At 36.2% G+C, this 19,229-nt stretch overlaps 1 protein-coding gene across 2 annotated transcripts in view; it reads left to right on the top strand.

The window, feature by feature from the left end:
• The window catches only part of syt16 (synaptotagmin XVI), a 46,832-nt gene extending 30,653 nt beyond the window's left edge, over positions 1 to 16,179 (top strand). For both annotated transcript variants that reach the window (XM_087279652.1, XM_087279651.1), the window contains exons 4-7: positions 3,886 to 4,202; positions 7,592 to 8,032; positions 9,642 to 9,825; positions 11,322 to 16,179. In XM_087279652.1, coding sequence (XP_087135778.1) covers positions 3,886 to 4,202; positions 7,592 to 8,032; positions 9,642 to 9,825; positions 11,322 to 11,635 — 1,256 coding nt within the window. In that variant the 3' untranslated portion in view covers positions 11,636 to 16,179. The remainder of the gene's footprint in view (positions 1 to 3,885; positions 4,203 to 7,591; positions 8,033 to 9,641; positions 9,826 to 11,321) is intronic.
• Positions 16,180 to 19,229: the final 3,050 nt, after the last annotated feature.

Genomic DNA, 19,229 nt, shown 5'->3' with positions numbered 1-19,229 from the left:
CAAAGAGAAATGGGAAAAAAATCCCAAAGACAGGTGTGCCAAGCTTGTGGCCTCATATTCAAAAACACTTGAGGCTGTAATTGCTGCCCAAGTTGCATCAACCAAGTATTGAGCAAAGGCTGTGAACATTGATGTTCATGTGATTTTTCGGGTTTTTTTATTTTTAATAAATTTGCAACAATTTCAAATAAATCTTTTTCACATAGTCATTATGGGTTTTTGTATGTAGAATGTAGAGGAAATAAATAAATTTAATCCATTTTGGAATAAGGCTGTAACATAATTTTTTTTTGGAAAAAGTCTATGAGTACTTTCCGGATGCACTGTGTATATTGATATTATGACTGAAAAAAATGATGAAACAAACAATATTACTGAATTACTAAAATAAAAACATAAAATATAAAAACAAAAGCTAAATTAAAATGTTAGTTAAAACGGTAGTATGCAAAAACTACTGTGACAAACAACATGATAAAGTGCATGTTTAAATAGAACTGTGCCAAAGCAAAATGCTGAATAAGGCCAAACCCAGATATAATGTAATATAATGTAATATAATATAATATAATATAATATAATATAATATAATATAATATAATATAATATAATATAATATAGGCCTAATATAATATAATATAATATAGTATAATATAATTAATATAATATAATATAATGTAATATAATATAATATAATATAATATAATATAATATAATGTAATATAATGTAATATAATATAATATATAAAATATAAAATAGTATAATATAATATAATATAATTAATATAATATAATATAATATATAAAATATAATATAAAATAATATGATATAATATAATACAAAATAATATTATATTATATTATATTATATTTTATTATATTATATTATATTATATTATATTATATTAATTATATTATATTATATTATACTATTTTATATTCTGTCTTTGTAGAATTATGCAGTGGTGCAGTAAGTAGTGCAGTCGCCTCACAGCAAGAAGGTCGCTGGTTCGATCCTCGGCTCAGTTGGCGTTTCTGCTCTGGTTTCCCCCACAGTCCAAATACATGCTCAAGTCCAAAGACAAAGTTGTGGCTGGAAGGGCATCTACTGCGTAAAAATCTAATGGATAAGTTGGCAGTTCATTCCGCTGTGGCGAACTCGGATTAATAAAGGGACTAAGCCGACAAGAAAATGAATGAATGAATATAATATAATATAATATAATATAATATAATATAATATAATATAATATAATATAATATAATATAATATAATATAATATAATATAATATAATATATAAATAACTTACATTCTCTAGAAACAAAGTAAGACCTCAACATTTTAAAACACAATAAATATTTAATGATTCAAACCCAAACGCCTTTTATAAATATTTATAAATGTGCTGCTCCGTCAACATCTCTGATCTGACTGTATGTTGTGCTGAGATATTTCTGAACTCAAATCAGCTTCTAACCGGTTGCTCATGTCAATTGAATTCTTCCTGTATGGAGCTATATTTTTTTAGTTGCCATGGAAAAGCGTCTTTTCTGGTCGCTATGGTGATATGTCTGCAGTTAATTGGTTGCTGCTGAGTGGAACAGTTTGTGCCCTGAAAGAGACTTCATTCAGTGAAATGCACAGAGTCACGTAGTACAAGCACTTCAAGACCTAAATTACTATCATTATCATCTACTCCGGGGAGTCGGATTGGTCAGAGGAGCTCGTCTTGCAATTATGAAATCTGTCAGAGGGTCAATAAAATTTCATTTGGTAAATGTTAAGGGAGGGGCGGTGGCTCAGTGGTTAGCGCTGTCGACTCACAGCAAGAAGATCAATGATTCGAGCCTCAGCTGGGTCAGTTGGCATTTCTGTGAGGAGTTTGCATGTTCTCCCTGCGTTCGCGTGGATTTCCTCTGGGTTCTCCGGTTTCCCCCACAGTCCAAAGACATGCTGCAGGTGAATTGGGTAGGCTAAATTGTCTGTAGTGTATGAGAGTGTGAGTGTATGAGGGTGACAGGCCCAGATGACAGGCCGGCCGGAATGTGTAAAAAAGTCGTTATAATATGGACAAGTCAAAAATGGCTTGTTTTAAAGAACCGACCCCGCAACCATAAGGGACTAAGGCCAAAGGAGAAGACTGCAGTTTTCAAATGGCTGTGCAAATAGTATATAATGCTGTCTTGAGCATTTTCAGGAAGTGTCACCAAAATCTGACTTTTTTGCATTGGAAAAATGTATTGAGTAAACTGTCGTAATGAAAACATGACAAAGCCATTTGACTATCTTGTTCATAAACAATGGTGTCAGGACTTTTCATCTTGATGACACTGACTCTTTCATTGACATGAATACTTGCTTTTGAGGAATGATCTATCCAGTTTGAGCAAGTGACACACTTTTTTGCAGGTTATCAGCTAGGTTTTGCTGTTTGTACTAATTGTTTTTGAGAAATGCATTAACTGTTGTGCAAATGTAAATAGTGTTTTGAGAAATGCACCAAAGCCACTGAAAAAAAATGAAAAACTTTATTGTTTTAAAAGGATAATTGTGTATATAGTGATAATTTGCCCTTAAAAATGCTAATTTTGTCATTGTTTACTCACCCTTTACTTGTTTATGAGTATTGTATTTTTCTATAAAACACAAAAGAAAATATTATAAAAATAACCATTGAATTGTAGAGTATTTGTTTTCCTACTATGAAAGTCAATGGTCACAGGTTTTCAGCTTTCTTCAAAATGTCTTCATGTTTAGCAGAAGGAAGAATCAATCTTATAACGGTTTGTAACCACTCGAGTGGCAGTCATTTATTAAACAATCTTGAAAAATGTTTCAGGGTTTGCAAAAACATATTAAGCATATATTTTTTTTTAATTATGAGTATTTTTTGTATTGTTGTTATTTATAAATTAAAAAGTTTTTCTTGTTTGCTTTGACCTGGTTAAAGAAACTAGGTTCCACTTCATTTTCATTATCACTATCCCAGCAGAGTAGAAGACAGGTCTTGCAAATGTGTAAACCCTTTGTCATTGTGTAGAAGGTCTATGTTGTTCTGTGCCAGCATGGATGGAGGAGGTCAATACTGGCTATGTCCTATACTCCCAATAGATTTGACTGTATATTGGTTTACATGTTTTCTCTTAAATTTACAGTATTTTATTACTTTTGTCTTTTTTTTATTTATTTTTTTTTTACAGTATTTCAGTTTTTAGCCACAGTTTGAAAAACATCATGAATTCAATGTAAATTTAATCAATTAGTTTCTTATTCTGGATCCAATTCTTTGCAAAAAAGGCAAATTTGACAGCCCAAATAAAAACAACAAATGGTATTGACAATAGGCTATAATGACAAGCAATGGTGCACTGATTCAAATTAAGTTCTGTATTTTGTATTTTGTTGTCTATTGTGTAATGATTAATTGAAAGAGCTCATATATTTGTTTGCAAGTTGTGTAGTTTGAAGGTAAAACTAGCTTTTGTTGCATATTTTAAATGTTTTGACACGGTATGTGCATTTTGACCATGAGTGCCGCTGTTTAGGCCTGTGTGTAAACTGTTTTAAAAATGTGGAGTTTCAGTTGACGGCTGCATCAAAGCAATCAAGAAAAACTGCACGTCAAAAATAACACGTCATCTTAACTAAGCCCAAGCAAGAATACTTGTTCAGCTTTGATTTTATTAGTTGGTGTTTTGTTGTTGTCTTATTGCAATAAAATGTACAGTATTTGCCTCAGTTAAGCACATGCATTTGTCTTTGTACATTTTAAGATTTTGTGCACATCTTGCTATTTCCATCCTAATGTCTGTAATTTTGTTTTAAAGTGTTACTCACTTTCAAACACAATCATATGAAATAATTCTGTTCATTATTTCTATAGAAGCCGAGAGAAAGAGTGTACAGAGTTTTCAAGACCCTCTCACATCCAGGAGACGTGTAGGGTCTGAGCCGAGAGACCCTTTATCCCAGAGTCCCCTTCCTGAGGGCCGGACCCCCACAGACCCGCTGTCTCTGATGGCGGAGCAGATCTCCGTGGGCTCCCAGGACACAGGGGACGGTCTGGAGGCTCTACCCAGAGATGACGGCAGTCGCCTGGGCAGCGTAGGACGGCAAACCCCACAGAGGAGTCTGGCAATGGACAACCAGGGTTATGACAACAGTGACGTCACAGAAAGCTTCCCTACATGGAGTCCTGAGGTGGGTGTGCTTGTGTGCATCCGAGGGGAAGATTTATTGCTTTAAATCTATTTTTAAATTAATCCTTTTATTTGCCAATGACTCTCCCAGAGATGGGTTGCGGCTGGAAGGGCATCCATTGTGTAAAAACTTGCTGGATAGGTTGGCGGTTCATTCCGCTGTGGCGACCCCAAATTAATAAAGGGACTAAGCCGACAAGAAAATAAATGAATTAATTTGCCAAGGACATTTTAATTTGACTAATAGTGGCATTTATAATAATAATAATAATTCCTTACATTTTTATATCGCTTTTCTGGTTGGACAGAAGGTCGGTCAGTCGGTCTTTACTGTAGCTGGCAACTAGCTCTCTGCAACTCTCACATGGTCGCCTACTGAAGCTAAACAGGGCTGCGCCTGGTCAGTACCTGGATGGAAAACCACATGTGAAAGCTATGTTGCTAGCGGCAGTGGTGTTAGTAAGGCCAGCAGGGGACGCTCAACCTGTGGTCTGTGTGGTTCCTAACATACCAGTTTAGTGAAGGGGACTCTATACTGCTCTGTGAGTGCTGTCTTTCGGATGAGACGTTAAACCGAGGTCCTGACTCTCTGTGGTCGTTAAAAATCCCAGGATGTCCCCGGCGTCCTGGCCAAATTTGCCCACTGGCCTCTGTCCATCATGCTTTCCTGACCATCCCATATCATAATTGGCTCCATCACTCTGTCTCCTCTCCACCAATCAGCTGCTGTGTGGTGTGCGGTCTGGTGCAATATGGCTGCCGTTGCGTCATCCAGGTGGATGCTGCACACTGGTGGTGGATGAGGAGATTTCCCCCAATGTGTAAATTGTTTTGAGAGTCTAGAAAAGGGCTATATAAATGTAAGGAATTATTATTATTATTATTATTATTATTATTACTTTTCAGCATTCACAATACCATAAATTCAGGCAATATTGACAACAGCTCTGGCAGAAATGCAGATCAAACCAAGACAGAAACTCCAGTATTTTTCGTTTATTAAACAATCTTGAAAAATGTTTCAGGGTTTGCAAAAACATATTAAGCATATCTTTTATTATGTGTATTTTTTTGTATTGTTGTTGTTTATAAATAAGTTTAAAAAAAATAATCAATATATGTATTGTAATATATACACAGAAAATCTGATGGATAAATTGTTGATTCATATTAAAAAATTATATAATATAAAACTCTTTTTTTAGACCAGTATACTTATTTTGCATATCATTGTTATTATTAGTAATACTATAATTACGTCTTAAACTACATTTAATTTGAGGTTTGAATAAAAAAAATATATTGATTCATATAAAAAAAAAAATCAGTTTATTTTTTTTATATTCTCTTGAATGGCTTGGGTTGATAGACGATGCCATCATCCATTGCTGATGGCAATGGACATCACAATGCTGAGCCAGCATCGCAATCCCCTGGCCCGGCCCTGTCGCGGCGGCAACTCGATGAATACACACAAAAAATACACACTAATGTATGTTACACTAATTTTACACTAGTCTTAGTTTTAAAATGACATTTTAGAACGAAAACGATCCACGTCCACACTTGTGTTTCATCTAGCATTTTTGAAAAGCCCTTCTTCCAGACAATACTGCTGAAAATGCTCATCACGTGATCTCACGCACTCTGTCACACAGCAGAGTATGCGCACATCTGAGCTCCAGCAGTCAGTCACAGCATCAGTACACTGCTTCAATCTTTCGCTTTCATGCTTGGTCTTAGAAATTTTAGTGAAATCCTCAGATACTCAGATACCTTTTTTACCAACCAAGTTTGTCGACGCCATTATAACGACACAGATCACTCTGCCTATTCAGTCGCATGCAAAAAGTGATTGACAAGTGGTAATTTGTGTGTAATTTATCTTTATTTATTTATGATTTGGTTATAGGTAAAACAAAGACCATGTGAGTCAGGTAGTTGAAATGATAATTGTTATGAATAAATGAATTATTCATAAATAATTAATTCACTGCCGCCTACGTACGATGCCAAATTGGTCGACATTGCCCACCCTGGTTACAGTTATTACTGAGTTTTACAGTTTTTCATAAAACATGTTTGAAATAAGTGAAATTTATTTATAAACTAATTCCGAGAGGATCACGTGCTTATGATTGCTAGCGGCTGGATCAGCATCATCCAATTCTCAATGCACCAATCAGACAACTCTTAAGCTACTACAAATACCCTGGGTTATGTACCACTGTTATCTTCGTTTTGAAGAATCCCCCCATCCACCCCTACTCCTCCTTCTCCCTACATGGGTGACACGGTGGCCCAGTGCTTAGCACTGTTGCCTTACAGCAAGAATGTCTCTGGTTTTAGGCTTTACCAAACCAGCAGATGCTTCTGTGCGGAGTTTGCATTTCTCCCCGTGCTAACGTGGATATCCACCGGGTTCCCCGATTTCCTCCCACCCAAAAAACATGCAACCTAAGTTAATTGACTAATCCAAATCGGCACTATAGACATGCTCCTAGTAAATAGTTATCTCTCAAGAGCACTGTCTGTTATTAGCTACTACAGTAGGGGAGTTCTCTAGATCTACCTGAGCTCAAACTCCCCTCTCGCCTTGCAACGGGAGGGAGCCCCGGGCTCAAGGATCTTATGAGCTCAGGGCTCTGTCCCGGGGCAGCATGCCAAACAAGCTTATAATTAACCATCAGCAAAGTGTGAACTCTTGAAAAAATATTTAAATTTAAACACAGAAAGTTTGATGGATATCATGGTTATATGATAAAATGGTTATTTGATATAATTTTGATTCATATGAAAATAAAATGTTTTTTTTTATTTTTGAATATTCTCTTATTTTGCATTAGTAAACTTATTTTGCATCATCATCAGTAATATTAAATTTTTCACTACATTTGAACTTGTTCTCCCCGTGTTCGTGGGTTCATGCGGTACAGGTAATTTGGATAAGCTAAATTGTTTGTAGTGTATGTGTGTGAATGAATGTGTATGGATGTTTCCCAGTTTCCAGCTGGAAGGGCATTCGCTGCATAAAACATGTGCTGGATAAGTTGGCGGTTCATTCCACTGTGGCGAACCCTGATTACTAAAGGGACTAAACTAAAAAGAAAATGAATGAATGACTATATTTGAATATTTTTCATAAACAAGTCTTTATATTTCAAAATATTCTGAGGACTAATTTCTAATAAAGATTCCTACAAATTATAATTATAGCACTCATAAGTGTCGCTACTGGAAACACCTTGTGTTTATGTATCACAGAAAAACCATCTGACTAGAGGTGTGAGAGAGTAGGAGGCTTTGTATACTGTGTGTTTAGATCTGTTTGTACATATTAAGTATGTTTGTATTTATGCCTGCAAATGTGTTTTTTCTACTCTCTGACAGCACGATCAATCTCTATCTCACCCATTGAGCTCTTCTCCTCGTGGCCATATTTCAGTATGCGGTGACCTCATAATCGCCCTGGACTATCGGGCTGAAACCCACCGGCTCCTGGTCACCGTGATCATGGCTCAAGGTATCCCAGACAAGGCCCGCAGCGGCATGGACTCCTGGCAGGTGCACGTGGTGCTGTTACCTGGCAAACGGCAGCGGCACAAAACGGCCGTCCAGAAGGGCTCCATGCCAATGTTTGAGGAGACCTTCAGGTTCTCACATCTGGAGCCCGGAGATTTACCTTCATCTGCTCTCCGCTTCCGGCTGTACGCGCTGGGGAAGATGAACAGAGAGAGGATGATGGGAGAGACGCTGTACAGACTGAGCCGACTCAAACACACAGGACGATTCGAGACCACACTGGTGCTGGAGCCACGCAGTAATCTTAAGGTTTGTCTACTTGCTTTAATAGCTTTTTAGAAGGGAGCCCACTGCAAATGATACCAATCCTGTTAACACTTTACTATTAAGTTGTATTACTTAATGCGTTTACTAACATGAACAATACATTTATTGCAGTATTTGTTCGTTAGTTAACGTTAGTAAATGAAAATACAGTTGCTTATTGTTTCCTCACAGTGCGTTAACTAAGCATCAATTTGTATTTGAATAATGCATTAGTAAAGGTTGAACTAGGATTAATTAATGCTGTACAAGTATTGCTCATGTTAGTAAATACATTAACTTACATTAACTAATAAAAATGTATTGGAAAGTGTGCCCCTAATTCGAATACTAATTCAAGTATAATAATAATAATAATAATTCAAGTATCATAATATAAAATCTTTATAGTATATTATAGATACTATAAAATATGTGACCCTGGACCACCAAAACTGTTATATTGCACAGGTATATTTTTGACAATATAGTCAAAAGTAGCATACATTTTATGCCAACAATGAATTAAAATATTATGTAATCTTAATCTTTATATAATTAATATAAAGTTTCCTGAAGACATTTAATACATTTCCTAATGTGTATATATGAAAACTTAATTTTTGTAAGTAATGTGCTAAAAATGTCTAAGAACTTAACTTTAAAGGTAATTTTTGTTAATATTTCGATTTTTTTTTTTGATCCCTCATATTCCAGATTTTTAAATAGTTGTACATATATTGTCCCTTTCCAACAAACCATACGTCAATGGAATTCATATTTATTTTTGATTTTAGCATGTATAAATCTCAATTTCCAAAAAAATGACATTTGTTATATTATTATTAAACATAAATATAACAATTTAACATTTTATTTTTACACCAAACCTTTGAAAAATGCTTTTTCTAATATGCAGGTTATATATTTAGGATTTATTCTGAAATGTTATGATTTGGTAAACATCTTGCATTGTAGTTTCTATGAAGTAAGATATTGAATTAAATATGACATTTTGAAGTATAAAGTGTTAGTGGTATTTTCTTTGATTTAGATTCTTTAAAAAAAAATTAACAAAAGTTGTGGCTGGGATGGTAACTTGGCAATTTTTAAAATGTACAAATACAGCTGAAGTCAGAATTAAAAGCCCTTCTGAATGATTAGCCCCCCTGTGTATTTTCCCCCTAATTTATATTTAATGGAAAAAAAAAATCAGCAGATTTCCAACCATGACAGTTTTAATAACTAAATCCTAATAACTTATTTATTTTTTATCTTTGCCATGATGACAATACATAATACTTTACTAGATTTTTTTAAGGTACTAGTATTCATTTTAAAGTGACATTTAAAGTCTTGGTAACACTCTATTTTGATAGTTCATTTGAGTATTAGTAGGCTGTCTGCTTAATATCAGTTGATACTGCTCTTTCAACAGACATTAAACTGACTATAAGAAACTTTGCAAGTACATGTGAACTTTCACTAACCCCAACCTAACACTCTTCTTATAATCTAATGAGAGTTAGTTGGCATGTAGATGCAATGTAACTTAAATTCAACAAACGGACCACTTTATGCAAGCAATAATTAGGTGATGTGTGTTTCTCTGCAGACAGTAGACGCACAGACCTCTTTGAGCACTCAGACTGACAGTGCTTCCTCCAGTCTGTCTGTGTCTCACGCTGGAAATCCAGAACTGCTGCTGGGTTTATCCTACAACGCCACCACAGGACGACTTTCTGTGGAGATCATTAAAGGCAGCCACTTCCGTAACTTTGCAGTCAACAGACCTCCAGGTAAACCTTGACGTCCCGCTCACATTTACAGGCATCATTAGACCACCAGGAGCGACTCTTCAGCAAATAATCATCTGATATAGATTTTGAGTAAATTTACTACAAATAACTCCCTTCGATACAAAGGAGCCAAGCATTTCAAATGTGTCTTCATCATTACACACCGTGTTCTGGGTCAAATGTCAGGTTGTTCTTTCTTACGGGTATTAATCTTAGTCTGTCAGTCACTTCACTCAATGAAGTTGCAGGGTGAATGGAGTTACGTGGCATTTAATCGATCACTGAGTCTTAAATCTCTTCTCAGTCTATGCGTCACCATTAGAGAAAACCACATAGTATTACAAAATTTATTTTTAAATATATAAATTACATACTTTATTATTATTACTAGGGTTTACAGCAGCCATTACTTTAGTATTCAGATTCAGATTTATTAAAGGTCCTTTGATAAATAGAAAGAAAAAGTACATAATTATTTAAAATTTTAAAAAATATATATATATTTTTACTGTATTGTTTATTTAATTTAATGAATCACTTCTGAAAAAAAATTCTTTTAAAAATAAACAAATTATTCTCTCACTACAAAAACATTGTAATCTATATTCGTTGTGCCTGAAAATTCTCAGGTGTCAAAATTTTACATAGCAGATGTAGAACGACATAATGTTAACAGGAGCACTCTGACCAATAAGATGGCAGCTGCACTCATGTATGACTAAAATAAACACATTTTGGTTCACTTTGAAATCTTGAGTCAAACCAAGAAGCAAATGTAACATTAAAAGAAAGTAAGTTCGTCTTAGAGAAAATCAAATGGCCTGGAAAATCATTGAGTGAGCTTCACACAGGTGAGTGGGCTTGACAAACCACCTGTAGTAGACACTCCTTTTCTCTCCATATGTGCCAAACATCTTCTTTTAAACACTAATATGTCTTGAAAAACATTGTGCAATTCTAAGTGTGCTTCACTCGGGTGAGTGGGGTTGACAAACCACCTGTAGGACACACTTTTTTCCATCTCCATCTGCCTAGACACCTTAAAAAAGGCAAATACTTCTTGGAAAACATTGTGCAATTCTGAGTGTGCTCCACACAGGTGAGTGGGCTTGACAAACCACATGTAGTAGACACTAATTTCCTCTCCATATGCCCCAGACACCTTATAAACACCAACTATTTCTTGAAAAACATTGTGCAATAATGAGTGTGCTCCACACAAGTAAGTGGGCTTGATAAACCACCTGTAGTAGACACTGTTTTCACAATATTTCTGAATAAAATGCCAACTTTACTACATCCAATCAACTTGCAGTAGAAAAAAACAAGCCACGCCCACTGTTGCCTCATTTAATATTCAGCTTCTCTAGGAATTGCATCACAATACGAAAAAAAAGTCACAGCTTCCAGTTCATGCAGACTTTGATATACGCATCTGCTAAATGAATAAATGTAAATGTCTGAAACGCCTTAATTGACCTGACTCTCTCTTTCAGATACATTTGGTAAGCTCACTCTGTTGAACTCAATGGGACAGGAGATTTCCCGCTGTAAGACGTCGATCCGTCGCAGCCAGCCCAATCCTGTCTTCAAGGAGACGTTCGTCTTCCAGGTGGCGCTTTTCCAACTGTCTGACGTCACGTTAATGGTCTCCATTTACAATCGGCGGAACATGAAGCGTAAGGAGATGATAGGCTGGGTGGCTCTGGGCCAGAACAGCAGCGGTGAAGAGGAGCTTCTTCACTGGCAGGACATGAAGGAGAGCGGAAACCAACAGGTCTGCCGCTGGCACACGCTGCTGGATGCTTAGAGAGAAATACAATCACTCTTACCTCACTGCATTCAGCTGGATATTCCTTTGGGAGGGAGAAGACGGCCAAGGCCAAAAATACCCAGATAAACCAGAGTGAGCAAGCAACTTTTTACAGCATCAAACAAAGATAAGGCATGTAATTGTGAAAGCACATACAAACACCCACGTGACACTGTCTGAGAGCACTTAATACAGCCTCTTATCAATGATCTCATATCGTGACATACTCTTTAAAACTTCAGCAGCAGCCAATCAAAATGCATTACTGCTCCAGCCACGGTAATTGTCGCCTAGCGAGTTCATGAATGGAGAAATGTCTTTCTTCAGATGATGTTAAGCCTCAAGTTTTAAGACTCACAGCCACACCAAGGCCATGTTTAGTGGAAAATGTGCTCTTTCTTTCATTCATTCTACTGATGACACGAAAGCTGTTACTTTTTATTACATTTCTATTACATTTTACATCCGAATATGCTGCGATTTGTAGTCAAGGACAGTGTTATAATAGAAGTTAGGTTTGGTATATATCGGTATTAAAAAGGGTGCACAATTGATCACCATTCATATCATATTATTAGACTGTACAAAAAAATTGTCTTCCATGATAGCAAAAAAAAAGATGTTGTGTCTCAGTTGCAAGTTTCAATGACACGATTATTACTTCTCATAATATCAAGCTCACAATTTCCTACACTTTTTTGAAATTTGGGACCTCATGAGTTTATATTTGCAAACATTTAGAAAGGAGAATTATGAGAAATATTCCTTTACAAAAATCAGAATTGTGAGAAATATTCCTCAGAAAAAGTCAGAATTATGAGAAATATTTCTCAGAAAAAGTCGGAATTGTAAGAAATATTCCTCCGAAAAAGTCAGAATTGTGAGAAATATTCCTCAAAAAGTCAGAATTGTAAGAAATATTCCTCAGAAAAAGTCAGAATTGTAAAAAATATTCCTCCGAAAAAGTCAGAATTGTGAGAAATATTTCTCAGAAAAAGTCAGAATTGTAAAAAATATTCCTCCGAAAAAGTCAGAATTGTGAGAAATATTCCTCAAAATGTCAGAATTGTAAGAAATATTCCTCAGAAAAAGTCAGAATTGTGAGAAATATTTCTCAGAAAAAGTCAGAATTGTGACAAATATTTCTCAGAAAAAGTCAGAATTGTAAGAAATATTCCTCCGAAAAAGTCAGAATTGTGAGAAATATTCCTTAAAATGTCAGAATTGTAAGAAATAATCCTCAGAAAAAGTCAGAATTATGAGAAATATTTCTCAGAAAAAGTTGGAATTGTAAGAAATATTCCTCCGAAAAAGTCAGAATTGTGAGAAATATTCCTCAAAATGTCAAAATTGTAAGAAATATTCCTCAGAAAAAGTCAGAATTGTGAGAAATATTCCTCAAAAAGTCAGAATTGTAAAAAATATTCCTCCGAAAAAGTCAGAATTGTGAGAAATATTTCTCAAAAAGTCAGAATTGTAAGAAATATTCCTCAGAAAAAGTCAGAATTGTGAAAAATATTTCTCAGAAAAAGTCAGAATTGTGAAAAATATTTCTCAGAAAAAGTCAGAATTGTAAGAAATATTCCTCCGAAAAAGTCAGAATTGTGAGAAATATTCCTTAAAATGTCAGAATTGTAAGAAATATTCCTCAGAAAAAGTCAGAATTGTGAAAAATATTTCTCAGAAAAAGTCAGAATTGTGAGAAATATTTCTCAGAAAAAGTCAGAAGTGTGAGCTTTTGTGAGCTTTTTTTTTAAATGTAAAAGCGTGTTCGGTCTGATCGGGCCCCTAAGTCATTCACTAGCTGAATCTTCTTTTAATCAGCTTCAGATATCTAAACCATTTGAACCATTTGAACCAATTTGAATGGACTGATCTGGTTCTCAGTTTCACCTGAATCAATATGAGCATCCCAGTTCAGAGGTTGCATCCTTCCTAGGATGTGGAGCCTAAATGGAACATTGTTTAATAGGAACACAGGACTGATATTGTCACCTAGCAACCCAAAACGCAGGACTCAGTTCAAGGCTGCATTTGAAGAAAGCTTCAAATTGGGACGTCTTTTGTCATGTCGCGGTAATACAATCAGCTTTGAAGGATGCGGTCTCTGAATTAGGACACAACCAATGGCTCTATGATCTGAACACATGCCTAAGAGACAACTGAAGATAATCACTGAATGAATTTCGTCTTTTCCCACAAGCTGTTAAATTGCTTTAGATGACTCATACAGTGGTGTAAAAGTCAATTTATGTGGGATTGTGAATCTGTTTTGAAGCTTGAAAACTCCTGTCATTATTCGTTGCAGTTGGGTGGAAAAACCAATCCTACCTAGCAAACGCTGTCTCTTACACAAAGGACAGAAAGTAAAGAGCTGTTCACACCAAGCATGATAACTTAAAATAATAATAGAGTTCTAAAAATTATTATAAATTGGGGTGTGCAACATGATTAAATAGGCAACATGGTGGCTCAGTGGTTAGTCCTGTCACCTCACAGCAAGAAAGTCGCTGGTTCGAGTCCCGGCTTGGCCAGTTGGCATTTCTTTCTGGAGTGTGCATGTTCTCCCCATGTTTGCTTGAGTTTCCTCCAGATGCTCTGGTTTCCCCCACATATCTGCTCTGTAAATCATATGCTGGATATTTTTGGGACTAAGCCAAAGGAAAATGAATGAATGAATGAATGAATGAATGAATGAATGTGAGTGAGTGAGTGAGTGAGTGAGTGAGTGAGTGAGTGAGTGAGTGAGTGAGTGAGTGAGTGAGTGAGTGAGTGTGTGTGTGTACTTCTGCGCATGCGGGTCAGATTAGGACCATGACCTGTTCACACTGCAAATCTGTTATGAGCAGTGTGAACAGCCATGCCAAAAAATCAGATCTGAGAAAAAAAATCAGATTTGAGCACTAAGCCTGGCAGTGTGAACGTAGCCTAATGCCGAGATCAGACTGCATGATTTTCAAAGTACTCAAGTCACAGATGTTTTCACACTGCATGACTATCTGGGCTTGCGTTTCGTCACTGCTTTGTTTACACAGCAAGATGGATTGGCGACAGGGACATTTACATTGCATGACTTTACTATAGGAAGAATCGCCGACAACTTCGTCCAAACTACGTCTCTCAGCCAAAAACAAGTGGTATATCTTTTGTTATTAACTACATAATGAGAAAGAAGCCTTTAATGGGGCAGGACATGTACATGTTTGCTCACCTGGGTTTAAAGGGAATTAGCCATTTCTCCTCAACGTTGATAATAAACTAATTTCTTTCTGTATGAAACGTCAAACAGACACGGTTGCTCCTGAGTCCTGTCAAACCTCCACTAGTTTTTCCTCCATTTCGTGGGTCCAAAATAAACCGAAAATGAGCGCTTTTAACTTCTCCCCCAGCCTCCCGCTGGCCTGCAGCAGGTATACACACACGCACACACAAGTGAAAGCTGCTCTCTCATTGGCTGTTGGCGATGGCTGATGTTATTTTCAGTCAAAACTCAATTCACACGGCATGATTTGAATCGCCGACAGCTCCAGATATTTAACACGCCAAATATCTCACGGGCATCGGCGACTCATCGGCGATTCTCTCAGATCGCGTCTTTGATAGTTCATACTGTGTGATTGTCACTCACGTGCACGAGCAGCGATTTGCCTGTGATTTCAGGCATTTGTCGGCGATTTCTCAAAACCTGTCGCCGAGCCAAAATCGGGGCTAAAATCACGCAGTCTGAACTAGGCATAAGTCTGTTTGTTTGATTACATTACATGAGCTGGATTCACTGGTCAGATGTGCTAGAAAAGTAGCACACTGAGGATATTTGCTGATTATACGGGGTAGTGCTTAAAAAAACTAACTAAATTAACAATTAATGAATCGTAATCTTTCGTATGTGTGGACGCAAATATATTTACTTTACATTTATAGTTTTTAAGCTTGGTGTGATTGGCTCTTTAGTGCATTTTTCAACTAAAAACAGAAACTTTTTGTTAATTTTCCACCGGTGCATTCATGCATACATGTATAACATGTTCAGTCTATTGGCATGCACAAGTATTTGACAACCATTTCAACAATTTTAGGCTACTGGATAGACGTGCACATGCTCGTAATATATTTTTACACATTGACCACCGCGCCAACTACTGGGCCTGGCTTTTGTAATAGTTTTTTTGTGGCTCCGTGTGAATGGAAATAATTTGGACAATGCAAAGGAAATAACTATTTAGTATTTAATACACTGTCGTTGTGTGTAAGCACCTATAGGCATGCATCTTTTTCAGACAATCTTTACACCGTCCATGTGACATTAAAACCCAGACTCTTTTATAATGCATGCCTGTAATGCTTTATGCAGATATAAAGTGCCTGATCGAGTCAAACCTATATGAGATTTTTATTTATAACTAGAAATTAGCATGGAGAATGAAGATTACAGAAGCATGGACATTAATGTTTTAAAAATCAATGCTGCGTTTTGCATGTGTTTTTGAAGAAAAATGCATATATTTTTTATCTGTCATTAAAATATATCCCTAATACACAAACGTCCTCAACAATGTTGTGTTTTATTCATTAGGATTCAGAAATATGAATAGATAAATCTGTTTAGCACTGATTGTGGATCTTGGTGTACTGTAAAATACACAGTGCATCCGGAAAGTAAAGCCCTTTACTTTTTTCACATTTGTTTATGTTACAACCTTATTCCAAAATGGATTGACTTCATTTATTTCCTTTAAATTCTACACGCAATACCCCATAATGACAATAGCCCCTTTCACACAGTGATACTGGTAAATATCTGGAAAATTTCCGGAACGACTTTACCGGTATATTCAAAAAAGCGCTGTTCACACAGGCGAGGACGTTACGGAAATTTTCCGGAAAAGAGCATTCACACATCCATTCCAAAATACCGGTAAATTCTGACATCATTCACCACAAATGAGCTTTAAACGGCTGCGCTTGTATTTGTAAACATTGGACTAAATTACAAACTCTGTGGATGATCAATATTGTGAACAACTTTCGCAGGATCACTTTCGCATGTCAAGATGTTCATAGGCACACGCAAAGCTTGAAGGTAAACAAACAACGGCTTATCATAAGCATCTCATCGATGATTATTTACACAGTTGGCATTAAGAAGAACATATAAATGTAATCTGACTAACTTCTAGCAGCTAAATGTGTCGGGAAACATATTCAAAGGCTTTTATCCTCACAAACCGCGCAGACGTAAATGCGTCTGACTGTTGTGATTGGCTAAAGCAGACGTCTCACGTCAGCACGTTCTAGACGTGTTCCGGCAATTTTCCGGAAAGGTCTGTATGTGTGAAAGGGGCTAATATGAAAAAAAAAGTTTTTTTAAATTGTTGCAAATTTATTAAACATAAAAAAGCTAAAAAATCACATGTTTATAAATATTTACAGCCTTTACCGTGAAGCTCTAAATTGAGCTCAGGTACGTTCTGTTTCCACTGATCATTCTTGAGATGTTTCAGCAGCTTAATTGGAGTTCAGCTGTGGTTAATTCAGCTGATTGGACATGATTTGGAAAGGCATACACCTGTCTATATAAGGTCTCAGGGTTGACAGTGCATGTCAAAGCACAAACTAAGCATGAAGACAAAGGAATTGTCTGTAGACCTCAGAGACAGGATTGTCTAGAGGCACAAGGCTGGGGAAGGTTACAGAAAAATTTCTGCTGTTTTGAAAGTTCCAATGTGCACAGCGGCCTCCATCATCCATAAGTGGAAGATGTTTGGAATCACCAGGATTCTTCCTAGAGCTGGCCAGCCAGCTAAGCTGAGTTGATCGGGGGAGAAGAGCCTTAGTCAGGGAGGTTATCAATAACCCGATGGTCACTCTGTCAGAGCTCCAGCGTTCTTCTGTGGAGACAGGAGAACCTTACAGAAAGACAACCATCTGTGCAGCAATCCACCAATCAGGCCTGTATGGTAGAGTGACCAGGCACCGCTCATCACCAGGCTAATACCATCCATACAGTGAAGCATGGTGGTGGCAGCTTCTTGCTGTGGGGATGTTTTTCACCAAGCTGGAATAGGAAGACTAGTCAGGATAGAGGGAAAGATGAATCCAGCAATGTACAGAGACATCCTGAATGAAAACCTGCTTCAGAATGCTCTTGACCTCAGACTGGGGCGACGGTTCATCTTCCAGCAGGACAATGACCCAATGCACATCGCCAAAATATCAATGGAGTGGCTTCACAACAACTTAATCCTAAATCCTAGACCTAAATCTTATTGAACATCTCTGGAGAGGTGAGGTCTGAAAATTGCTGTACACCCTCGCTTCGCCTTTCAACCTGATAGAGCTTGAGAGGTACTGCAAAGAGGAAAGGCAAAAAAACTCTTTAGATCACAGACAAATGTTTGCCAGAAATGTGTTTTCCCCCTTGGTACACTGTAAAACCTAAAATGTTAAGCTAACTCAAACCATTTCAGGAAACCGATTGCAATAAACCACTGGTTCTCAAAATGTGGTACATGTACCACAAGTGGTACCCAGGCTTACTTCTAGTGGTATGCGGAGGAATCGCTGTATTATTCAAGTAAAAAAATAAAAACACTTTTAACTTTTTGACGCGTACGATAACAACGATGTAATCAGGACATTTATTTTAATAGGCTTAACTTTTTAATTTTATTTTCATTTTTCTAATGTTTGTTATGTATTCTATCATTTGAGGTTATTTTCCTCCCCATATTTGTAACGGTTGTTGGGGAGTATCTCGTATTTTTATATCAATGTTGACAGGTATAGTTTAATCACTTGCTTCTCTGACACACATAGCCTACTCTAACGAGCAGGAAGCAGATCTAATTTTTTATTTAAACATGTAAATCCAAAGATATACAAATAATATCATCTTTATTATATATATATATACATGCAACATATTTCAAAATTTATCAAACAGAATTATACATGAAAATTATGACATATGGTATAACCTATATTTATGAGGTCCAAGAAACATTTGCAGGTTTTGATGAATAGGCTACTTTATAATACTTTACATTTAAGTTAAGCGGTTTTCTTTTAACTTTTTAAGAAGAGTGCCAGTTTTAGTTAACTTTTAAAATAACATTTTATTTTAAACGTTGACGTTTTATTTATCTTTTTTTTTTTACCTGTAAGTGTGTTATTGTTCAAACTATTTATTGTTTAAAGTAGCATTCATTATATTAAAAATTAATCTGCCACGTCTGTGAACATTGCAGAGCTGTAGCCGCTTAATTAGACCTATTATATATTTCAATACCAGTCATTATGGTGGTCCTTGCAGAGATATTTTTTTCTTTTTATTTTTTTCAGAGAACCACTGCAATAAACCATTTAGGTTCAAAAACGAATCCTAATGAGTACTGTGAACGTAATCCATTTGAGTAAATGAAGCAGTTTGAGCTCAGTAAACGCTGAACTTAAACCAACTGAGTACTGTAAAATCCAATAATTTAAGGCAACTTAAACCATTTGAGGAGACCGATTGCTACAAATCATTTAATTAAAAAAAACTAATCAGTACTGTGAACTTACTCCATTTAAGTTGAAGTAATGAGGTGTT

Source organism: Danio rerio, chromosome 13 (assembly GCF_052040795.2).
Source record: "Danio rerio strain M-AB ecotype USA chromosome 13, GRCz13ab, whole genome shotgun sequence".
NCBI classification, from domain to species: domain Eukaryota; kingdom Metazoa; phylum Chordata; class Actinopteri; order Cypriniformes; family Danionidae; genus Danio; species Danio rerio.
This window is presented reverse-complemented; position numbering and strand designations above follow the sequence as displayed.